Genomic DNA, 26055 nt, shown 5'->3' on the forward strand with positions numbered 1-26055 from the left:
TTATTAAAGATTACCGTCTTTGTCCATGGTGTGGAGGATACTCGATTTAATACATGGACAAAGACGGTAATCTTTAATAACTGGCACCAGACTTTATAAGAAGTAGCCTGAACTAAGTAGCCGATTAACTTTTGTTTATGTGGTTACACGCGGGAACGAAATGTTGTTTGCCATAATTTGGAAAAATGTAACAATCTGAATCATGTACTTGAAGCCTGGAAGTGTGCTGTAAGAGCATGATCAGTGCCTCATATTTAGAACTTAATAATGGTTTGTTTGTTTGGCAGTTGTAGGCTATAACACTCCTAGTTATGAGAGGATTATGCATCTAATAAAGAGCAAGTATCCGGGCTTACTTAGCCTTAACTCGTCCCACCGAGAGTATTTATTGTTTATTTGAAATTTAGCTGAGCACTCTCCCATGAACGAGAGGGAGAACTCCAACAGTATAGTCCTTTCACAGTGTCCATGACATCCAGCACAAAGTCCTTCCTCACTGACTTTGCCTCCACTTTCTTTGCGCGAATAACGCCAACAGGGATGTTTTACTGAACTTGCTTTGAACTGTCGTTCCCTAAAAGAAAAATAGACTGCGAAAGGAGCCCAAACAACACCTTTTGAACAGCAAAGAGTAAGAACATTCAGTCAACAGAAATGAGACACGAGAATAACAGTTTCCTAATGAATTCTGATACATTCCAAAATCGTAAAAGGTTTACTTACCAACGTACGGGGAGGGTTCACACTAGAGTGTGCGTCGGGAGGGATAATCCTCGCCTCCGTGTCCTTAATAGAATTGAAACTTACCTTTATGAAGCTAGGCACATTTTCAGTCTATGTCAGGGCTGGAGGCTCGGATTATGCAAGTTTAAAGCTTACTCACCACCAACTGAGCAACCTCTATCACTGACTTGAAGTAGAACCTCTTGAAGGTCGAGTCCGAGGACCAGTCCGCTGCTCACCTCAAGTCCTCCAGATGCCCCCCTAAACAGAAACCCTTAGATGCCATATCACCCCTGGCCGAATGGGCCCCACATTTTTTTGTGTCAATGCCTGCCTCTTGCATGACCCATCTCACCCACCAGGCTGTGGTGGGCGAAGAGGCTGCTTTGTGGGGATTTTTCAAAGCGATAAGCAACTGACACTCGTCCGGAGTCCGAAATTCCAGAGTCTTGTCTTCATAAGCCTTCATAAAGCGCACAACGCATAATTTAGGGGCGTCTGAGAACCCTGGGTATGAGATTGGGCAGATGAGAGACTTGATACAACGACCCACATTGAAAACTACCCTGTCCGGGACGAAAACTCTTGCTGTAATGTCCAGGGCCCGCATATCAGATACCCTCCTACAAGAGTTCAAACACAACCACTTCGCCAGCTTCACAGAGAGTTCTTTTGGCGAAAGGTATTTATTCGGCTGCCAGGATAAAAAGAGGTTCAGGACCAAAGTGGCATCCCACAAAGCTTAATAGCGTGGTTCTGGGTAAGGGTGGGCGTAGTGAGCGTAGTGGGGCTACGCGAAGCTTCTTGAAGTGGGGAGGGCGCTACGCTCACCCACACACTTCGCGTAGCCCCACTACGCGCCGCTCGCCTCCCTTCTGCCCTCTTCTACATGCTTCAATTAATTTAAAATACATTTAAAGTATATTAAAAGCACTTACCTTAGATACGGCGTCCCAGGGCTCCCTCTTCTGATGACGGGCGAGTTCTTCTAGGCAAATGCGCACGCGCGGGCTCCCGCGCATGTGCATTTCTCGCAAGAAATCTACGGTAAGTGCTTTTAATATACTTTAAATGTATTTTAAATTAATTGAAGCATGTAGAAGAGGGCGGGAGGGAGGTGGATGGCGGGCAAATTCGCTCCGCCCACGGAGTGTGCGTAGTGTTGCCTACTACGCCTACTTTGCGAAGTAGGCTGCTTTGTGGGGATTTTTCAAAGCGATAAGCAACTGACACTCGTCCGGAGTCCGAAATTCCTGAGTCTTGTCTTCATAAGCCTTCATAAAGCGCACAACGCATAATTTAGGGGCGTCTGAGAACCCTGGGTATGAGATTGGGCAGATGAGAGACTTGATACAACGACCCACATTGAAAACTACCCTGTCCGGGACGAAAACTCTTGCTGTAATGTTCAGGGCCCGCATATCAGAAACCCTCCTACAAGAGTTCAAACACAACCACTTCGCCAGCTTCACAGAGAGTTCTTTTGGCGAAAGGTATTTATTCGGCTGCCAGGATAAAAAGAGGTTCAGGACCAAAGTGGCATCCCACAAAGCTTAATAGCGTGGTTCTGGGTAAGGGTGGGCGTAGTGAGCGTAGTGGGGCTACGCGAAGCTTCGTGAAGTGGGGAGGGCGCTACGCCCACCCACACACTTCACGTAGCCCCACTACGCGCCGCTCGCCTCCCTTCTGCCCTCTTCTACATGCTTCAATTAATTTAAAATACATTTAAAGTATATTAAAAGCACTTACCTTAGATACGGCGTCCCAGGGCTCCCTCTTCTGATGACGGGCGAGTTCTTCTAGGCGAATGCGCACGCGCGGGCTCCCGCGCATGTGCATTTCTCGCAAGAAATCTACGGTAAGTGCTTTTAATATACTTTAAATGTATTTTAAATTAATTGAAGCATGTAGAAGAGGGCGGGAGGGAGGTGGATGGAGGGCAAATTTGCTCCGCCCACGGAGTGTGCGTAGTGTTGCCTACTACGCCTACTTTGCGAAGTAGGCAACACTACGTACACTCCGTGGGCGGAGCGTAGCACTACGCCCAGGGTTAGTTCCGGGGGCAAGGAGAGGCGAAAGCCATGCAACAACCTGCACTCAAAAGGGTACCTTCGTTTGGGCATGCCCTGCAGAGACCGCAGATCTGATTGCGTTGATGGAGCGGTAAGCCAGGCCCTCCGCAGCCAGGTCGGGCAGGAATTTTAAAATCTGAACGATGTCCGCAACCACAGGATCCAGGTTCCTCCGAAGACACCAATGAACCCATCCTGTCCATGCGGATTGCTAGCATTTGGTAGTGCTATCCGCCCACGGCTTTGACAAGAAGAGTTTAGCCTGACGCAAAAGTCTTGGGAGTGACCAGCGTTGCCTGAAAGCCACCACGCCATCAGCTGCAGGGAGCCCTGAGCAATTGGGTAATGTGGGACATGGTCCGGACTCAGAAGAAGGTGAGGAAACCGGGGGAGTCAGATTGGAGAAATCCCAAGAAAGTTCCAGGAGAACCGGAAACCAAACTTACGATCTCAAAGGGCGGGCCACTATTACCACCTCTCCCACCTGCCGGCAGATCTGGGCAGCTGCTCTCGTGATCATTGTGAATGGGGAAAAGTGTAACTCCTCTCCTGAGTCCAATTCTGGAGGAATGCATCCGTGGCCGCTGCCAGCGAATCCGGCCTCCAGTTGAAAAAGCGGGGAAGCTGGTGGGCGAGGCGTGACACAAAGGGATCGGTCGAAAAGGGACCCCACAGGTCCGAGAGCCATTGGAAAACTGGGTCCAGCTTCCACAAACTGGAATCGCGAAGGTGCCTGGAGTGCCAGTCCACGACCTGGTTGGCCTGGCCGGAAGGTATTCTGCCATCACTGAGACATGATGGGCCAGGCAGAAGTTCCAGAAGTCTAATGCCAGGTCCGCTAACGCTCAGGAGTGGGAGTCCCCAGGTGAATGTCTGAGACGCTGTCCATTTTGAGGAGCACACAGGACTGGATCCTGTCCCTGGTCCAACGGCGGATCTGGAGTTCCAGGCAATTGATGTGAAGATCCTATTCGTCCAATGACCAGCTTCCTCTGGCTGAGAACTCCCCACAACGGGCACCCCACCTGGATCTGTTGTGTCAGTCTTGATGACCAAGTCAGGAACGGAGCCGAAAATCGCCCGGCCGTTCCACGCCTCTATATGGGTCAACCACCCAGCGATTTCCTCCTTCGCTTCCATGGTGAGCGGCACCGGTTGGGCGTATGACAACCCCCTCCACAGGTGATGTGCCTTCAGACGCTGGAGGGCCCGGTAGTAGAGAGGGCCCAGATAAATGGCCTGTATGGACAAAGAGAAGAGGCCCACCTGGCGGGCAATTTGTCTTAGTGAAGTGCGGGGCTTGGAAATGGTCTGACATAGCTCGTGGAGGATCTTAGCCATCTTTCGAGATGGGAGGTTTAAGGAGGAATGAATTGAGTCCATGACAAATCCGAGGAAGGTCACTCTCTGAGTTGGGGAGAGGACCGACTTGGGTTCATTGATGACGAACCCCAGCCCCTTCAAGAGGTTCACTGCTTGTTGGAGTTGACTGACCAGAGACTTGGGGCACTACGCCATGAGCAGAATATCGTCCAGGTACACGATCATGCAGATGCCCTGGGCTCTTATGAATTTCACCACCGGTTGGAGCACTTTGGTGAAGCACCACGGTGCTGAGGACAGGCCGAAGGGAAGGGTGGTGAACTCGTAGACCTTCTCTCTCCAACAAAACTGCAGGAACCGACGATGAGTGAAAATCGGGACAACCAGGTAAGCATTCTTCAGATCCAACTGCACCAGCCAGTCCAATGAGAACAGGACGTCCCAAAGGAGGTGAATCCCCTCCATCTTGAAGTGGCGGTAAACCAGCAACTCATTGAGCTCTCCGATGATGATAACCGGCTGTCGACCACTGTCTGATTTTTCTGCAAGGAAAATATTGCTGAGGAACCCGTCACGATGCAGGACCGATTGACAGATGGCCCATTTGCGCAGGAGCGTGGAGACCTCCTCGTTGATAAGTTCTGCATTGTGATCTGAAAAACAAATGAGCTGAGTGAGGGACACCTGACGAGGATGGTTGTAAAATTCTATGTTGAAACCCTGCACGGTCTGCAGGACCCACGCATCCGAAGTGAGAGAAGCCCAGGCGGTCGGAAATTCCGCCAAACGACCCCCAATGCGGATCTTAGTAGAAGGTAAAACACTCACCGTTCGCTTTGCCGCCTCTAGGCGTTGCCTATGAAGCCTCCACAACCTCTGAAGCTCGGGCCTCTTGTGGGATAGAAGTTGTTGTAGTTCGCGCTAGTGTGATACTGGCCGCGTCCGGAGCCTTGTCCCTTGAAAGGATTCTGGTAGGAACCTTGGACGACCAAGCGGGCCCTGCTTGGCCAGCTCCGTGGAAAACCTGCGGGGTAAAAACCCTCTTAATGTTGGACTGTGCTTTATCTAAAGAGGTAAAGATCGCCATAAACTTACCAAGGTCCTTGACGAAGGTGTCCCGAAGAGGCCCCATGCGCTACTGCTCCTGCCTCCGAAGAAGCCAAGTCACAAAGCTTGGGATCCAGCTTGATGAGTAAGGAGCGGTGACGCTCCGTTGAGAGCACAAAGTTTGCGTTCCCCATAAATATAATGACGCGCTGGGCCCAGTTGGACAGAACTTCGAGGTAAATCAGGGATCTAGAGACCTTGGCCTCCTCAGCCATGTCTAAAATTTTGGTCATGGGGTCTATGGAATCCAGGAGCTTGACTTGGCATGAACGCCAAGATCTGTCATTGCCCTTACGAGGATCCTTCATGTACTTGGCCAGACAGGTGGCCACTTTGGAATCAATTCTGGGGGTAAAATCAATCTTGCCTTCTAGAGTGGGCCACGGACACTCTGCTTTGAGACAGCTCCGGGCCTCCTTCTCAAGAGCTTTGCGGAGACGGCCAGTGACGAATTGGGCTACCTTGTTGCCAGGAGGCCAAGCGGCGGACCTTGGGTGGACAATATCATCAGAGTCCAACATGTCTGAGTTTCTCCCCTGGAGCGGAGGATGTGATCACAGCTGGGCGCCGTAGGTGAGAAGAGCCCGCCTCATCGTCCGAATTTGCCTGGGAGTCGTCATCGTGCTCAGGGTTAGCAGGGCTGGGAGTCCCAAGAGGGTCCGTGGGGGCAATGGGAAAGGTAGGGAGTGGGAGAGCTGACTTGGCGAGGAAAGCACTCTTAAGGCGTGCAAACGCATCCCTATCCTCCTCTCCTCACATTTCTTTTTAGTGGGGAGGGTCATCCCCCAATTCCTCAGTAGGGGCCGTGGGGGTAGAGGGCGTTCCCCCGGGCTTGGGCAAACTTTGCACACTCCTGCACAATCGTATCAGATAGGCGCTGTTCCATAGGGCCAACTGCTTCTTTTACCACCCTATAGATGGAAGAATGTGGTATAGAGACAAAATATCGACTCCAAAATATCGACTGGACATAATATCGAGTTTTAAATATAGACTGGACAAAATATCGACTGGACATAATATCGACTACAAAAATATCGTTTTTCAGGTAAGTGAAGTAATATCGACTGTATAAAATATAGATAGCAAAAATATCGATTTTTTTAATAATATATAATATTTTATAGTGTATTTTTATGTAATAATATGTGTGAATAGTGCGTATTAATGTTATAAAATATTTTATTAAATGAATTTTGTTTTTATAATAATTGCGTAATGTAATTCTGTAGCGGGTTGTGGGTTTATAGGGGAATAGGGTGGGAAGTAATTTAATAATAATTAATTAATATATGTTTGTTAATATTTTTAATTAATAATTAATTGATAATTAATTAATATTAATTAGTTAATTAATTAATATAATTTTGAACATATTTTGTATTAGTAAATAATTAATTAATTAATTGTAATTAGTTAATTACATTAATTAGAGTACATTTTTAATATATATAATTTTGTGTTATTTTTAAGTAATTAATTTGGAAAAAATAATATTAATTATTAAAATAATTACAGCTAATGTTCTAATATATTTACTTTATTGTTATTGTTAATTAATAATTAATTGGTAATTAAATAATATTGATACATTTTGGGTAAAGGAGCATTTTTAGGGTTCAGGGTCAGTTTTCAGTTTTTGGGTAAAGGGGCATTTTTAGGGTTCAGGGTCAGTTTTCAGTTTTAGGGTAAAGGGGTATTTTTAGGGTTCAGGGTCAGTTTTCAGTTCATGGGTAAAGGGGTATTTTTAGGGTTCAGGGTCAGTTTTCAGTTCATGGGTAAAGGGGTATTTTTAGGGTTCAGGGTCAGTTTTCAGTTCATGGGTAAAGGGGTATTTTTAGGGTTCAGGTCAGTTTTCAGTTCATGGGTAAAGGGGTATTTTTAGGGTTCAGGGTCAGTTTTCAGTTCATGGGTAAAGGGGTTTTTTTAGGGTTCAGGGTCAGTTTTCAGTTTTTGGGTAAAGGGGCATTTTTAGGGTTCAGGGTCAGTTTTCAGTTTTTGGGTAAAGGGGTATTTTTAGGGTTCAGGGTCAGTTTTGGGTTTTTGGGTAAAGGGGTATTTTTAGGGTTCAGGGTCAGTTTTGGGTTTTTGGGTAAAGGGGTATTTTTAGGGTTCAGGGTCAACAAATAAGATTGTAAAAAATTATTTTTATTATTTTCATTTATTATTTAATTATTATAATTTAATTTAAGTCGTTTTAAGTATATTTTAGTAATTAAAATTTAATATTAATTTAATTTAACACTGTTTTTAATAAAGTCGATATTTTTTACATCTATATTATTGTTAACGATATTTTGTACTCGATATTTTTGTACTTACCTGTTTGTAGATACAAACTCGATATTTTGACTGTCGATATTTTGTCCACGATATTTTGGCAAGTCGATATTTTGTCCCTCGATATTATTTCAGTGATCCGGAAGAATATACCACTTCGTAAAAATCCTCATCCCATTGCAGATATGCAAGGGAGTCCTCCTCCTCATAAGTGTCATCCTGGGCCTCCATGGGAGCAGAAGGCAGAACAAAATGTTGTAGAGCAGTGGGTCTACCTGTGAGGCGCAGGACTGCCTGAATTAAATGCAGCTGGGGAGGCCAGACAAGGTATGGGTGAGCTTGAGGCCCACAAAAGGGATGCACGAGTCCCTCACGCACGGATTGCCCTTAAGAAACTGTAAGGGCTCCGTTGTCAAATCACTGATGGTATTGTTATGGAAAAGAAGGTCGTGCACAGACGTCAAAGCAGGAAACCACCCAATGATACAGGCTCTCACGGGGGCGTTCAGAAGTAAAATGCAGGGAGGGACCCGGCGTCTCCGTGACAGCGGGAAAAGGCTCGGCGGCTTGCGGCTCATGAAGCGCTATCCAGTAATCTAATGAGACTCACCTCACAGGAGCCAGCGAGACGCGCAAAGCAGTGCCATCTAGCGGGTTTCACACAAATAAACCCCTAAGGGAGCGCTGTAGCATGCACCCGCACATTGAAATAGGTGAAAAACAGCCACTTCAGCATACAAATCGGGAGCAAACAAAAAACACACTTAACTGGCTGCGGAGCAGCGAAGCAGCGAAGAAAGAGGAGGCACAGCCAGTGAGGAAGGTTTTTTTTTATTGTTGGCTGCCGTGGAAATCTTTGTATAAAGCGAAGAAAGACAAAGCATAAACCGAGCCTCCGGTGCTGACATAGAATTAATAGTTGTTTTTAAAGGTCTGTGTGTGACATTTGAAAGAAAGCATGGTTGTATTTTAATGAGTTGTAATTTGAATAATGCATAAGGGTTGTGTTGTGAGTACCCCTCTGCTAATGTTTATAGTGTGTAACTTTGAGGTTTCCTTTAGTAGCAATTTGTAATGTGATTTGTATACACTGGCAACTTACAAAGTATAACGCTAGCACTTCAAAGGATCTATCGGTCAGGTAATATATCCATTAATTATTTGGCAGACGGCATGTCTTTTATGGACTTTTCAGGTGAGCATTGTGGCCTTTCTCAAACCCTCAATTAAGGAATCCTTCTTACAGTAAATAAGACTAAGGCTTGTGGTGTGGGGGTCAGCACAGCGTACATTGCGGGGTTCACTCCACAAATACAATGCCTGAGGCCTACAATAAATTACACAAACACACAAGACCGTGGTGTTGTCTGGTCCCTGGCACAGGTGGTGTTCCTAACCCTGGCTGGCCACTCGTATATTTTATTAACTGCGGCCCAAATGATCGCAGGACCGCATCCTTAGACCCGCAAAGCCAGGTGAACAAACAGAACTTCCCATATCCTCCCCTGTAGTGGTCCAAAGGTCCTGAGTGTATGTCAGTTATGTCACTGGTACACACCACCCTCCTTCCCCCTTTTAGTGAAGAGCATGGCAATATCACAAGAACTCAGCCTGCCCTCACTTTAAAACAAACAGCATCACCCACCAACCACTGTCCTGTCCAAAAGCTGGGGCCCATCTCGGTACAACCAGTTTAGTCCTAGCAGGATACAAGTGATGTGGTCTGCCAGCCGTTTGGATGGAGCTGGATTGCCCTGAGGCAATATTTGGTACTCCCATCCCGGCTCCTTAGAGTTTCCTGGGACTCCAGTCTCACCTCCTTACTTTGGTCAGGGGCATTGTCTGCTTCAGGGTTACAACTTTCAGTCTGCTCAGGCACTTCAATTGCTGGAACTGCCCTTGTGAGTTCCTCTTCTTGACGAAAATCTGTCCACTCCTCATCTTCTCGCTCTGACTCTACATCACCTGTATTCTCTCCAGTTGCGGGCTGCAGGGTGTATTTTTTGGAAATGTGAAATATTTCTGCTGACTTCTTCCTCTCCCCTTCCAGGCGGTCACTTTTGTGCCTTGCCTCAGAATTATTACCCACAGATGTCGTTGAAACAGGAGTCTGAATTTGCTCCCTGGGAAACGATCTATGAACATTTGGACACCCGCTTGTAGATCAGACAGTCTACGTCTCATGGGTCGGGTATTGGTCAGATGTCTTCTCAGCGTCTGATGATCATCCTTTCAGGCGGGTGCTCACCCCAGGAGATGCGAGATAGTATTCTGTATTACCTGTCCCATGATGAGGTTCCCTAGTGCTTGTCCAGTGGTTGTTTGTGGATTTTATAGTTATTCTCATAGGAATGAATATATTGCACTCTCGAGCAGCTGCTGGTTGACATGGGCTAGCCTAATGATTGTAATTTAGTGTCTCAAAAATCTTTCTACCTCCCTGTTGGCTTTGTGCCATGGAGAGATGACTTTTGTGCTTGCTGCTCAGAGACTGCAGATATGTCGCTATCTACTGCCCTTGAAATGGTGTACTATTGTCGTTCTGGATTTCTTTAAGGATGCTGTTTGAGTGGCCATTATCTTTTCTAGCTTTAGGAGCACTTCAGGGGCTCCTTGGGTGTTGAGGATCGCCACTTCCGGATACTTGGAATAGTCGTCAATGAGGACAAGAGTATATCTCCCATCTGCCAAGACTCTCGCAAACCCATGGTTGCTGAGGCCCTCATTCTGTAGTGACCGAAGCTGGCGGGTCTGGCACTCAAACTGCTTGACACCAAGAACAGGACCATCCTGTTGTCTCGACTAATTCGTTAATGAGGGAACCATACCTTTCTACGAAGCCTGTTTTTCATCTTGATCATCCCTTGATGGCCAGTGTGGCCTAGCTACACCACCTGGTTGGTCAGGCAAGTGAGAATGACGAGGTGGGTGTCCGTAAAAGACATCCATTTGGATCCGCCAACAGCTCAGGGTGTACATGATATAGGGTGTTGAGAATGTGCTAGGCCTCCGGTGTGCGTTGAGCCCAGTGGGCTTTTAACTGGCACCAGAGACCCATTCTGACAGCTTCCAGGGTTCCCTGCAGACACTCATCCTATGAGGTAGCCTGGTATATGGAGTCTATCAACATTGGTCGAGGGCGAGACTGGCCTGCTGCATACTGCACATACTCTACTGTTTCATCAACTTTCTCTTCCTCCTCTGGGAAAGCTGACCGTCGATGCCGTGACAGATAGTCAGCTAGGTTGCTGGTTTCGGGAGAGAATTCCTCCTGGCATTCATATTCCTGCAGTTGTAGCATCCGTTTTTCAATGTGTGGGGGTGACTTTGATGCCTCACCTCAGAACCTGGGGAGCAGGGGTTTGCGATCCTTTGTGACAATAAAGGGATTGTTGTACACATATATGTGTGGAAGTGTTGGTACCCACAGTGTATCGTGATAGCTTTCTTTTCTATTTTAAGTATTGCTGTTTAGTCAGGGTCAATGATCATTGCATATGCCACTGGTGCCCATTGCCCATACTCCTGCTGTTGCATCAGTATAGCTCCTAGCCCTTTTGGGCTGGGATCGGCAGCTGTGATGGTCTCCCACCGGAGGCCAAAAATAAATTTGTATGGTTTCAGCTGAGAGGGCATCTTTGCTTGATTGGAAAGAACGTTTGTACTGTTCGCGCCAGATCAGAGTGGCTGATGGTTTGGTTATGTCTTGGAGTGGTCAGGTCAGTCACAGTGGTCAAGCCCTTCAGTAATCGGCCACAATAGTTTACCATCCCTAAAAAACTTTGTACCTCTGAGAGTTTGGATGGCGGGACGCTTCTTTCATGTCCCAAACCTTTTCTGGATCTGGGGCCCACCCCTTCCATAGAGAAGGTATATCCAAAAATGTTGGTCTTCTGTTTTAGGAACTCACATTTGCTCTGGTGTAGCGTGAGCCCGTACTCCTGTATCCACTGGTGGACACTCCTCAGTCTCAGTGTTATGTTCCTGCATGGACTTGGCACATACCAGGATGTCATCACTTACATTGACAACAGCTGGTAGTCCATCCAGTATCTCCTGTATGGTGTTTTGAAACATCTCTGTATCACTTGATATCCAGAATTTGAACCACTTATACCATCTCAAAGCAACGTGAGTGTAAAATGTTGTTATATACTCCTTAGCCTGGGTAAGTTGTTGATAGCAAGATCTCACATCCACCTTGGAAGAACAGCTATCAACTGTCAGCTTTAGGGTGTTTTTCCCCCCCAACTTATCGCCTTCCTCCTCCACTTTTTCTGACCTTGTTTTTGCTGGCCTTAGGACTCTGAGCACTTTACTACTGCAAACCAGTGCTGACGTCCATGTACTCTCTCCCTAACACATGATAATATCGGTTCATCCCCAATTGACAAAATGAATATACTTATAAGTCCCTAGTAAAGTGCACTACATGTGCCCAGGGCCTTTAAATTAGATGCTGCTAGTGGTCATCGTGAAAGGAAATGGGTAACCCAATAGACCCTTGTAGGCTTTGGCGGTAGGTAATTGAAGTAAAGGGTGTCTACAAGGGATTTAGTTAGTCTATTCACTTATAGTCAATTTTTGAGTTAGTTAGCAAGGATCTAACTCTAATGTATCCAAAGGATAATGGCAAAACTTTTCTTTGATGGAGACAATCAATGATAAGTAAAGGAAAAAGGGAAAAAGCACACGGAGAAGTAATTTTATCTGAAAAAATATTGTATTGAATTAATCAATAAATAAATATATGTATGGGGATAAAGTGAACAAATCAAGTACAAGCAAAAGATGTTATGGACAGAAATATACACAAATCAACAAATCAGTTCATAACAGTTCATCAGCTCCTGTAAATTATAGGCAATAACCAAGTCAAACAATGTACGATGGTTAATTCTTGGTGCAGATGAATTGCTTATGGAGATGATGAAGAGGTCGACGTTTCGGTCTTGGTTGCAGGTGTCTATAAGACCATCATCAGGACAGAAATGTTTTTTGCAAAGAGTGCCCCTTTGTAATAAGGCGAAAGGTGTTTGAAAGGATGAGTCACTGTAGATTAATCGCAGTAACGCTCTAATCTGTGGCATGGAGTTGCCCAGACGCAAAGTTGGAATCTGAGACTGGCAAATTAGTCTGGTCAAACGAAAGCACAATCTTTGATTTGGCAAGCACTCAAACGAGGCAACGTGTACCGCGTAGAGAGTCAATGGCATCGGTCCACAGCGGATGGTCTTCAGCACTTATTGTGCCACCCACTTAAGTAGCCCTCTGTGGTTGCAGTTTATACTGCCATTTCAAACTTGCAAGATAAATCTTTTGCCAGGCCCATACCGTCTCCCCTTACTTACATATCAGTCACCCCTAAGGTAGGCCTTGGACAATCCAGAGGGTAGGGTGCAATGTATTTAAAAAGTAGGACATGTACTTTTAAGTTCTGCTTGTCCTGGTAGTGAAACATTCCTAATTCTATTTTCACTACTGCAAGGTCTATCTCTCCAATAGGATAATTTTGGGATTACCCTAATCCATTATCTATGTGTAACTCCCAATTGTGAAAAGATAGCCTTTTCAAGTTTGAGGTCTCTGGAATTAAAATTTAAAATCTAAACTCCTAAAGAAGTAAGATTTTAAATTGCAATCCTGAAATTGTTACATTTAGAAATTGGCATTTTTTTACTTTTGCCATTTGGTGACTGCGGCCTGTCTCTGATCACATGTCATTCCCTTTAGTCAGCCACACACAATGAGAGCTGAGGTTTGACTTGATGGGCCATTCTGGCAGAATGGGAGGGAGGTACTGAAACCAGACTCAAATACACCTAAATAGGCTGTGTCCTGTCCCCACACAATGAGCTGAATACCCCTTATAGTAAGTCTTGATCCAAAGCAGGAAGGGAGGACATTTGTGCACTTCAAAGGCACGTCTTTGGAGTCTCACCCACTTCAAAAGCACAACTGGGTCGAATACTGGACCTCTGACACCATCACTTCAGTACACTTCTGGACCTGTGAAGCCTCTGCCAGGAAGAAGTACTGCTGTGCTGCTGAAGGACTGCCACTCTGCTGGACTGCTGCTTTGCTGGACTCTTGCCTTGATGTGCTACCCTGCTGCCTGTTGTTATCCTGCATGGGTGAGAAGGACTAGACCAGCATCACTTGAACCGAGAGTGACTTCAAGGGCTAGCTGGCTGGCCTCCTGATCTGAGGTCTTAGGAACATAAGACTTCCAACCATTCTGCTTCTACACCTGGACTCTGACATCTCTGAGCCTGCCCTGCCAAGTGGTACTAACCAAGTCCTGGTCCTTTGGGCCTAAGGTGCTTGTTCAACGGAACCGTTGCATCGCTTTCGTAACCACCACTGCGCAACGCTGTTCCCTGTGCAAGGTCCTCGTATCTGTCAACAGCTTCCTCGACGATGAGCTTCCGCATCTAAACTTTCCGCTCATTGAAGCAGATACTTCACCCCTGCTGCGAGGATAAGGACCAGCGCATTGTGCACATGTCAGTAGAGACCCAGTATCCACTGTGGCCGTCCGTAGGTGCAGTCTGACCTCCTTTCTGGCACTGTGGTAACTGATGCTGTGTTTTTGTGGACACGCCGATGGTGAAGACTGAGTGCATTGTATATTCTGTAACTCCATTATCATCCATGTCACTGGCTACTTCTTGGGCCTCTGGTAGCATGTTGACTATGGTGCGTGGTTTCTGACTTCTCCTCGACCGGCAGACACTTGCAAAATGATCGTACTTCCCACAACCTGTGCACTTCTTGCCTTTTGCGGGGCAGTGTGCAGGGCGATGGACAAGGCCTCTGCTGTATCCACATGCCTGGGGTGTGTCATGGGCTTTCTTGGGTTTCTCTGTCCCTTGTCGGGGATGACAGATTTGACAGGTTCTGCTTTTCCTGTCCTTTGTAATGTCACCTCATATGTGAGGCTCGGGCCTTTGACAACTCCATGGAGTGGCCCATGGTCAAGATGCACCGAGGGAGCCCCTTTTACAACAAATGGCTTAATTGCTGGGATGTTGGCCATTGTGGTTGTGTGGGAGACATCACAGTCCAACAGCCCCCAACGAATTGAACTGTTGGTGCCATCGGGATGGTAGTCTTATACAGGTCTGGGAAGTCTAGAAGCAATATATTGTAGCTGGGCACTCAGGGGACCTTGCCACAGTGGGGATGCCATAATGATCATGGTTGTATGTCGTTACAATGCATTCCATTGCAATGCATGCCTTTACCACGCATGCGTTACAACGGAATGCTTTTTCCATGCATAACCTTTACCACAAATATTCCTTTACCACGCATAGATTTACAACGATTTGCGTTGTAAATTTATGCATGGTAAGGGCATACCCTTGGTAAAGGTTATACCCCTCCCCTGTACCTCTACATTTCCCTTCAGCCCCCACTCCTCATAATTACCACTGCCCTTAACCCTTATTCTTTTTTTTTTTAAACTAAAATTCCCTCTTACCTTTTCATGTCGTATCCTCTCCATCTTCCTTGTTGACAGTACTGACGTTGTACGTCGTAGAGAGGAAGCGGAAGTTTCTTTAAGTTTCCTCTTGAACGGCGCTGATTGCCTCAGTTTCCGAACATCAGGTGCGTTTTTTTTGGGGTGGGGGGATCCCCCAACCTCCCTTTTTAATCCCACGCTTATTTTTTCTTGTTTATTATCGTTCTATTTTTTTCTCTGAGCCGAGACTTGGGGGCAGGGCCAAGCAAGGGGGTAGTGGGTTTGCACTGTTAGCAGTGCACATGCCTGTTTGGCCAGCCATCTCAGGATTGCCAAAACGTCATGCGCACTGAAGCTCTCTCCAACCAAAGCTCATTGCCGGGTTGGAAAGAGCAGGAACAGGCCCCCATTATAACTGGGAGTGCAGATCGTGGGCCCTCAGGCCTATCCAGACACCACTTTCATGCTACCAGCCGCATTTGGATTGGCCGCAGTGGACTCTGGGAGCCCGTGCCTGCAGTGAAGAAGAGTGCGATACGACAGGCAATGGTTTTTTGTTTTTCTTTATTTGTCTTGTTATCCGTCCCCCCACTCTGCCACCCTATCTAGACACCACTACTACCTGGTCGTACCCACTTTTAATAACTGCAGCCCACGTTATCGCAGGATCGCACCATCACACCTTCAATGGCCAGTGAGCAGCAAATTGAATTTCCCCCGTCCTCCACTGAAGAGGGCCAAAGGTTCTGAGTGTATACCAGTTATGTCACTGGTATACACTACAAGGCCTAACTAAAAGCAAGGCCGTAAAGTGCTCTGAAGTTATGTAAACGTAATGTTTCCTTGTACCCCATTACACCCTGTGGTTTGTGCACAGCTTAACAATAAGTGTGAGAAAGCAAAAGACACAATTGATGGACGCAATGCAGAAGAAATCAAAACATTCACCCCCAGTCAAGAGATCTGGGTTAAACCCATCTTTCTTTTTCTCACCATGCTACCTCAGTTTAGACCAGGCCATGTGCAAATACGTCTTGACCCTGTGCCTCATGGAAACAGTCCAGCCCGAACTGCCAAGCCAGGTCCTCCCTGGACCAGAAACAAGCAACCTAGGATCGGTTTCGGGGTTTCACCCCTCATCAGCCAGGATAGAATTAACCAGTGGCACAGTGAGCCTGGGACCCACACTCAATCCATCATCTCCTTGTGTTTGCTTTGCTCGCCCTAAGTTGGCAGGGTATGTCCAGATGTGAGTCCCTTGCTCACTTTGCTACTGGATTCAAGAACTTGGAGTTGAGTTCTTTGTCTTCGGTACAAGAGGAACATCAGATCCTGTATTCTAGGATGTTCTCAGATCTTAGACAGCAGGTTCAGTTCTCTTCTGATCTTTCACAAGTCCAGGGTGTTCTGAATTTGGTGCTGGAGATGCCAAGGCTCAAAGTGGGAATGACCCCTGAGAACGCCTTAACCAATGGGGTAAAGGTTCCCCACGCTAACACTAACCACTTTGGGCATTTTCAGAATGACAAAAGTCATAGGCCACACTAAACTTTGGCTCAAAGGGCTGAAGGCTTGTGTAGGGAGTGTACTATGGTAATCCTAGTGTCCTCCCACATTTAAGAATGCAATTCAGGTCAAAGCAGCCATGAGACCCCAAATAAGCCCAGAGACAGACGTCTGGTAGAATGAAAGCAGTGTTTTCAGCAAGCAGACAGATAAACAAGAATTGTTTTTGCCTTCCTATTTTCTCCCTTGAAGTGTGCTCCAGGTGTTTTATTTAAACCCAGCAGTAGTGTGAAACCGTCTTTGACACCATAATGTCAAAAAGTGGCCCATTGTGATAGATCCCTGCCTGTCTGAGTGGCAACAAATGGCCCCTGCACAGGTGTTGGCTAACATTTGCCTGTGGCAGGGCGAGGCCTCTTTGAAGTGCGCCCCAAGTGTCATATGAAAACCCCAGCAGGCCTGTCGAGCAGGATTTGATTTTCAAGCAGAATTTTATACTTTAATGTCAATAAAAATGCTCACAGCCCCACCCTGCATACTCTGTCAGGTTCAGAGGAGTCATCTCTGCCAATTCAGGTCAGCCTATTTTCTCCAAGGAGGCATTTCACACCCATTAACATCAATTACTGGCTTGCAGAAGTGGGACAACAAATGCAACAAATCTTTCCGAGGCTTTAGACAGGGAAAATGTAACTTTCTAAATGTGCCTATTCCTTAATAGTCATTACATATTCGATTTTACCATTAAATTGGATTTGAAATGAATATTAAAAAGAGTCCCTAAAATGTATTTCTAGTTGCTTCCAAAGAGAAATTAGCATTATTAAAAATAATAATGTAAACCTGTGTTCCTTTTTTTTTAAACAGTCTTGCTACAGTGAAATATTATCTGGGACTTTTTCTCTGTAAAGATGTGTGGCATTAACATTTTCATGACTTATAGGCAAAAAAAGGCCTACTTAAGGGTTACTTGTAAATATTTAGAAAGAAACTTTCAGCCTGTCAAAAGGTTTATTTTGGACAGGTCAAATTTGAAGTTTAAACCTGCACAGCCAGACTAAATATGGTAGGCCTGCAGTCAAGATTACATTGTCACTGTTGGACTTGGCCTTTTTTGCAGGGTCATCCCTGAACTTTTTGCCTTCCTCCTCTGTTTTTTTCTGACCTATTGGCTGTTTTATGACTCTAGGCACTTTACCACTGCTGATCAGTGCTGAAGTGCATATGCTCTCCCTATTGTAAATTGATGTATGGGTTAGTGATTCCATGATTGGCTGGTTTGGTTTACCTGTCAGACCCTAGTACAGTGCACCAGGAGTGCCCAGGGCTGTTAATCCAAATGCTGCTGGTGGGCTTGTAGCACTGGTTGTGCCACCCACAGAAGCAGCCTGTAAAAGTGTGTCTAAGGCCTGCCATTGCAGAGCCTGTGTGTTGTCTGGTACTGTCATGCTGACTGGGCAAGTGCACCCACTTGCAGTCCCTAAACCTTCCCTTTTCTTCATATCAGACACCCCTATGGTAGGCCCAAGGGCAGGGTGCATTGTACGTGTAAGCTAGGACCTGCCCTGGTGAGTGTGGCATGTCCTAATAGTGAATTACAGCCATTTTCGTGTTTCACTATTGCAAGGCTACCTGTTCTCCATAGGCCAGAATGGGCATTTAGATTATTACATTTTATAATCCTAACTGACTCAGGGAACATGGTGGATATTCGAGTTTAGCATGCGTGAACTCAGAATGATAACATACATCTTTTAGTGAAGTTGATTTTAACATTCTGTGTTTGAAAATACCACTTTTAGAAAGTAGATATTTTCTTGTCTAACTATCCAAAGCCTGCCTCTGCTAGGTTGTGTATTCCTTGTTTGAAGTTTGGGAGACAGGGCTGGGGGATTCCAGGAGACCGGGTGAGTCCGCCCAGTGGTGAATAGAGAGATCTGCATCTAGATGGGACGGAGGAGTTGCAGGGCAATCACAATGAGGAAGTGAAGGGCAAGGGTCATAGGGCTGACGGATGGCTTGCACGCACAGTCGGGTACGACTAGGGTGTTGACTCCTGGAGAAGCGATGTGGCTTCACGTCTCGTCTGGCGGAAATGAACCAGTCCGGCCCTATGACCCTTGCCCTTCACTTCCTTATTGTGATTGCCCTGTATCACCGGATCCACCGATCAGAACACAAGCGCTGCTTTCAGCCCTGATGAGTCACAGGCACTGCCTTGTTGATGAAACGCGTGTCGGCTGGCGTTCTGTAAACATACCAAAGAAAGAAGACGTATATAAAGTTTAATATATTGTCTTCACCATACAACCAGTGTCCAATGTTTTGTCTCAATCGACCAAATCACTTACATTTGTTTGTACCACACGTGTGCCCAGTACCTGTTGTATATTTGGTGTGGTGTTCAGGCATCCTATGCCTGACCGCCTCTCAGAGGCTTCAGGGTTTCCCTCTTTACTGGTTGCACCGTCCAATTCTTGTCCTTCCTGTCCATCACTACTTACCCTTACCACACTGTGTGAGCGCCCTATACTGTACATATCCAAACCCGCAGTAGAACTTCCTGGAACAGCAACTGTGATCATCTATTTAAGAGCATTTTTATTAAAGACATGGATGAACCTGTACTTTGCTATTACAAAAAGAAAAACGGCTCTGTTACTGAACAAGAATTAAGGAAGCCACTTCGCACTAAGTGGGTTTTATCGAATTCTAAAGGAACTTTAGAATTCTAAAGGAACTTTGCTGCTTTAACAATAATCTGTACTCAAATTCAGGAAAAGCCTAATTCCAGTAACACATTACCATCCATTTATATTTCCAGACATAATCAGATGCTCTCTAGCTTAGTAGACTAATTCATTTTCTAACACTAAATCTGTGGGCTCTCCACATGATATTTGCCCTCCATGGTTTCTTAAATATTTAGCACTTGTTCCTCTAATGGTCGCCCGCTTAAGAGATTGCATTAATGTATCCGTAGCCCGAGGAGTGTCTTTACAATAGTGCATTGTATAACATGTCTTTACTTTATGCTTGTTTGCCTTACCTTGCTTTTTTGTGAGGTTCTGTTTGGCATTCTAACTAAATAACGTGAATATAAGGAGACAGCCTCATTTAAATTAGAATGTGTTGCTAATCCAGCATCTTTAAACATATTTATGAGAAATCATTTAGTCCCCTTTGGCAGGTCACTGTATTTGATATAAAGGCATGTAAGAGAAGCACAGATATTACTGGTTTGCACTTTTTTAAGTCAGTTCACTATTTCTGTAGTCTCCTGTTTGAAGCAGCAGCTGCAATGTAAATCTACGATGAAGAGAGCAAACTTTGCATTGTATGTTTTGTTTTGGTAAGAAAATAAATTGAGTCATTTGTGTAGTGATTCTGTAAAAGAAAGTTCTAACAATCATCATCTTCAGTATAGCTGCAAATATAGGTTGAGGATGTGCCACATCTGTTATGATTCAAAAACATTATAGGCATTTGGTTGTGATTAAAATAATTATGGGATTAGTAAAACAGTATCTTCCTTACCATTTTTTATTTTACACCTTAATCCTAGTGATTTTTGTGTCATCTTTTCGTGTTTTAGTTACTGTTCTGCACCATTCTCATCATCCCTTCGCCTTCCTTCCCCACATCACCTCCAGCGGCAACAACGCAACCAAGATTTCTCCTGCAAGAAAAATTGTGGTGATCCCTAAATGTATTCCAGGCTCACTGTGGAATCAATGTAATGTTCTGGTCATTCATGCTAGGTTCTTTGCTTCGCAAGGCTATTTAGTAATGTTGTCTTTTGTGCCAATCTTGATATGAGCAATAGTAATATTACAATTGCTCTGCCTCTAATAATGGTCGACGTTACTTTTGACCTGAATGCCACCTTTTCACACAGGTTGTTAGTGCTGCCAGTATGGCGTGAAATGGAAAGCAACTAACTTGTAATTATTTGAATAGAAGTAAAATCATCTGATCTGCATGAAAGAACCACCACAGTACCATAAAAGCAGCCCATCATTCTTTAAAGCAGTTTACCAACCATGATTACAATTAAATATCACAATATAGGAATTTCTGAAGCATGAAGCTGACTTCACATTATACCATTTTGGATATCTGGCCATGGATTCAGGATGTAAACACTGACTTAGTTTAAAAAAACTTGTGCTTTGTATTAAAATATTAATTAGTCCTACATCCTCTGGTCCATAGGAAGACGACGGTTTAGGCCTTAATCTGTTCCAGGCTCGATTACTCAAATGTATTATATTTGGGTCTTCCGGACTACCTATTGCAAAAACTACAGTGGTCCAAAACTCGGCAGCGAGGGCCATTTTTGGCCTTCCCCGCCATGCTAGAGCCTTGGATCTGTTACTCTCTGTTCACTGGCTTCCTGTCAGAAAGCGGATTGTTTTTAAGGCACTTACATTGGCGCACAAGGCACTCCATGCTGTAGATGCTAAGTACATCCAGAAACGTCTTACCTTTTACAAGCCGACAAGATCCCTCAGATCAGAATCTCTTGGTCTGGCAACGGTCCCTACTATTAGGAAAGCTAGGGTAGGGGGACGCTCTTTCAACATCTCGCTCCCAAGTTGTGGAACACCCTCCCCCTGGCACTCCGTTGTACTTCGAACTTGCTGGCCTTTAGAAAAGGTTTGAAAACTTGGCTCTATAGTCAATGATAGGTCTGCTTCCTTTTCATTTTTTCCCTTTCTGTTTCAGCTATGGGTCAGAAAGCGCCGGGACACTCCTTGGAGTAGCCGAGCGCTATATAAGACACCCTAACATTAACAATAACATCCTTGCATTTTACTGATCTTCAGATTTGGATACCTCACCACTGAGTGGCAGGAACCTTATACAAAATCACTTGTCTCAGATTGAAGACTTGATCTAGCATCTGAAGAGACCTTCCCTGAGAACCTTGTCCCCACACCCAACTGTCACAGCTGCCTGTCCCTTCCCAGTAAATCTTCAAAGGGGAGCCTCTCCTGTGTTGGTCTCCAGAGGCCATCCTCCTTTGTTTTTGTATGGGCTTGCCCAGACCATACACAGAATGAAAAGTGAATTAACACATGAGGATTTCTTCCCCACCCCTTCCTTTCCCACTAAATGGGCCAAGCACAGGAAATTGGCTGTATTGTGTGGGTAGGTGTTTCATCTTCCTACTAGCCAACAGAGTCATTAACTTGGCCAAGCAAGGTGAACAATTCCCAGTATTCAGAAAGCAGAAATTACAGTGGGATTAAATGTGCGTCACCTGTTTGCTACAGTGCTGATAGATCATACTACATATAATTTTACCTTTTAGGAAAAAACTTTTTAAATGGATTACGATTCACACATATTTTAGTTGTTTGGTACTTTCTAAATGAAACTTCTTTGTGGCACAATGCTGGTCTGAAGCCTGCAGTCAACCACTGCTTCTCCCTGTGGGGCAGCCCATGATCAACAGACTGCTTGGGTCTACCGCTCAGCCACTGTGGAACATACACCTGACATACACAACAATTTCTATTAGGATAATTGTCCTAGACAGTCTGTCAATTTATGTCACAATTTATAAATATACATGCAATGGATCACAAACCTCCGCATTAAAGTACTGCAAAGAGGAATAAAATGGACATATCTGTGTCATAAAACTCCTCTATGTGATAGCATCGACCTGCATTTCTCCACAAAACCCACAGGCATTACTATTATCCTATACCCATTAAGATATTTAAGGCCAACACGTCACCTCAGTAATGTTGATGCATTGTACACTGTCCTCTAAAGTTGTAACCTCTCATAGCAAAGAGTAGTTTAGCCAATGTAATAGATGATTCTCTGGCTTCCCAAAAGAGTGGTCAGTCACCGACAAGAAAGTTAAAATTATAGTTTAGACTTAAGTCCTATGTCTGTCTAGGGCTGATTGGTTAAAAGTAAGTAACACCAACCGGAGCCAGTTCTAAGAACCAATCAGTACAATGTGCATGTCAGGAGGAGCCGGAGAAGAAAAGGAGCAGCTAATCCTTTCTACAAAAACCCGAAGTGTTGAACAAAGAAGCTTCATTACTGAACACTAGTGCTGCATAATGACAGTATTTGTTGACAAACAGGTATACGAGGGCTGCAACTATCTTTAGGTTAGTGCACTTTAAAAAGCAGTAAATGTGGTTTACATTAGGCTAACACAATGACCTGTACAAGACAGTTTTAATGATGCATTAGTTGTAATGGTGAGTTAAAAAAGCGCACCCGACAACCAGCACATTCAACACGACCAGTTTTTATTGGGTTATCGGTTAGCCCCGCACTGCACAGGAGCACAGGAGTAAAATGTGCCAATTAGATATTTGATTTACTTCATCACTTTCCGTGTGGCCCCTTTTGTTATAGTGCGCCCGAAAGAGGCCACCTGGCATCAGACTAGAGCAATGCATGCAAGAAAGTCTGCAGAGAGACCATGGAGGAGTACTCCCAGTGATGCTGTGTGTGTAGTCGTTCTTTCCACAAAAATACACACATTTGCTCTAGTAAGCACCTCCAATTAGGGCTTTGAAGTAGTTATTTGCTTTTCATTTCTGCTTTGTCATCATCTTAGTTCACCTTTCATCGTACTAGTAAACTATTGCTATTAGTTTGCAAACGACAACAAGCTAAATACTATTGCTTCCGGCATAAATGTCCGTCTATTTCTGTTTTTCATTGAAGTATACGTATTTTGCTTCTGATCAACATACTCTTGGCACAATTATATATCATTGTTTCCGTAGCTTTTGTCTGCTTTAGGGTATCTGCTTAATTAAATGCCAGATTAGGGATGCTCATGCTTTGGAACTTTTTTATATTTCTAGTACTGTAGTGCTAGATTTAAATACCACAATATCCCCCACGTTCTTGGCATCTTAATTTAGATGATGCCTTTGAAACGAACTACAATGTTGTTTTCTAATTTCATCAACACCATGCAGTATGTAATAACTGTTAATTGCTTCTATGCAGACTGGGCTACTAGTGAGGTTTCCACCCTGTTTCAAAAAATGGCAGTGTTTGTTTGCCATTTTATAGCTTCAGCAAAAAGTCAGCAATTGTACATTTTGCAGAGGTCACTAGCAAAGAAAAAAAGTTCTTAATATCCGACATGTAGCACCATTTTCATCAGTGTGTAGTATAAGCCATTGCCAGATTTACAAGAATTATGACAGAGGAACCAGTGCCCACATGGTATGCATATGTTTTAAAAAGGAGATGTACTTGTAGGAATCATTACATGAAGGTCTTTTTAAATCAATTTTTATTCATTCAACAATTACAAAACAACATTCAAATCACCGCCGTACAACACAACAACTCGTACATTATAAAGTAATGTAAAAAAAGATATTAAATTCCAACATGTGATAAATTAGAACTAAACATCTAATCACGATTTGCTTGCACCGGTTCCGACTGCATGAGTGACGAGAGTCCTATTAAAACACTCAACGTTTTGGATTTGAATTGTGCAAGTGTTTATAGTTAAACCATCTTGCAGCATTAATCGCTTTAAAATGGCAGTCTGGATTCTTGTACGCCCTATATTATGAGTAGCTGTTTCATATATTTTGACCCCTGAGCACAATAGTGTTTTAATTAAAAAACAGAAAGTGTGTGTGTTTCTCGATAGTCACATTACATTTGTACAATTATGCATAAGATTCTTATTTTTTACCCTGAATGTGAGTGCTTGCTAAAGAGAGAAGAGGCTGTCAAAGCTGACGGCGAAACCCTCTGCTGTACGTAATTCTAAATGAGCAGATATGGTTTTAAACCAGATATTGTCCTTAATATTAAATGAAAGCACACACTGTTTTTATTTAAGTCATTGACTTCCCTTTAATTCCCCAATATAGAGAATGTAAATAAAGATGTTCGCTAACAGTTCTTACAACTGGAAATGTGTACGGTGAAGTATGATGCTTTGTGTTGGGGCTAACATTGGGACTTAAACCAAATCGAACCCCAAAAGAGTGAAAGGGAAAAAAACAATGGTATCTCATCGTATAACATGGCCAGTTTTCTCTATTGTTTGGCCCTGAAATATTCAGTCAGTGCCTTCGTGTCGCAATTCATAATCTGGTATGTTCATCCTTATTGCACATTAAATCCTACTCAAATAAGCCCTTGTTACGAATTGAGGGGATATTGCCCCAGATTAAATACAGCTGCTGCACTTTGCGCTTGTACTCTGGAGTGAATTTGTCATCCCAGTCCGAATTTGACATCAGAATTCGGAATACGTTAACTTTTTGAATCAGAATGTGTGCACTTGTTAAATACAGCTTTTTCCTGAGTTGCAATATTCACACATCTTGAAATATCAAAGTAGGCGCAATGATCAGTTTGAGCTGATTCGAGATTAATGGCCCATTTGTAATGAGTGGCTTAATGTAAAGAACGGTAAATATAACTATACACCGAATATGGTTTCTAGGCTCTGTCTCTGAGAACAGTTTCATTTTCAAAGAACTGTGACGAAGGAACAGAGTGCTTTCTGTACACCTAGTTTGTCAGGACCCAATTATAGTGTGTATATCATTCCTACGTGCTCCCTATAATCTGAAAAAGGTAAAGCATTATCGTCTTCATTGTCGGAGTAATGAAAATATTCTCCTGTTGGTGGAATGCTTATGCTGCATAGGAGCATAAACATTCTAAAATTAGAAATATTGATGATTTTTATGGTGAAACATTTGGGAAATTTAATGTTGATGATTTTGGCTATTGATTTATGACTACTTTATGCTTTTGAACGATCATGGTCTGCTGGAATCATGCTGCCTCGTGATTGAATGGTTAATTGGCGAACCAAAATGGATAATACTCAATGCCTGTTCAAAGTTTTTGTCGAAAATGATAATTTTACCATTGGGATTAAAATGTTAATAAGTCTAAGCCACTTCATCGAGGCATGTCGATTAAGCACTCTATTTGATGCTTTACATCTAGAAGTGCTTTAGGTTGGAATTCAGAAATCATTACTTATTGGCACTATTAAGATTAGTATTAGGCTTTCCTTCAGAAAGTTGCAAATATGACTTTTTGATGGAAGGCCCTTTCTACATTATGAAACATGCATTGACAGTCCCCAAACATATTATTAGAAGGGTGATCTTGTCTATTAGAATTAAACTCTGCCCATTAAGTGGCATATGAAAAATGCTATGACAGTCAACACAGTTCTTCCAGAGAACAACATTGGCTTACCTAAACAAGAGACATTCATGCAGTTCTGTTCCTAACATGCCTCAGTGAAGGTGGTGTGGTGCTGCCTGTTATATTGAACAATGTTGTCTATTTTCTTTCTTTAGCTTGTTTAGTGTGATTATTTGTCATAGCTTAACAAAATGTGTATATGCTTATTTTAAATGGTGTATTTATCTGCAGCTGCCCAGGACTTGATGGATCCTCAGGGGAGTGGGATACCCTTGACATGGCAGCCCAGCACTCGTAAATCCTCCTGCTCCTCATGTTCTCAGAGTGGATCTTCTGATGGCGGTCCCACCAATGGTTGCAATCATGAAAGGTAGGTACTGTGAGGGC

General features: G+C 44.2%; 1 protein-coding gene across 1 annotated transcript in view; it reads left to right on the plus strand.

Moving 5' to 3' along the window:
• LOC147665634 (small G protein signaling modulator 1-like) overlaps window positions 1-26055 on the plus strand; it is a 518897-nt gene that overhangs the window by 313335 nt on the left and 179507 nt on the right. Inside the window, exon 9 of the mRNA XM_086949626.1 lies at window positions 25900-26038. Coding sequence (XP_086805752.1) covers window positions 25900-26038 — 139 coding nt within the window. The remainder of the gene's footprint in view (window positions 1-25899; window positions 26039-26055) is intronic.

The sequence above is a fragment of the Lissotriton vulgaris genome, unplaced genomic scaffold (assembly GCF_964263255.1).
Source record: "Lissotriton vulgaris unplaced genomic scaffold, aLisVul1.2 SCAFFOLD_1463, whole genome shotgun sequence".
NCBI classification, from domain to species: Eukaryota; Metazoa; Chordata; class Amphibia; order Caudata; family Salamandridae; genus Lissotriton; species Lissotriton vulgaris.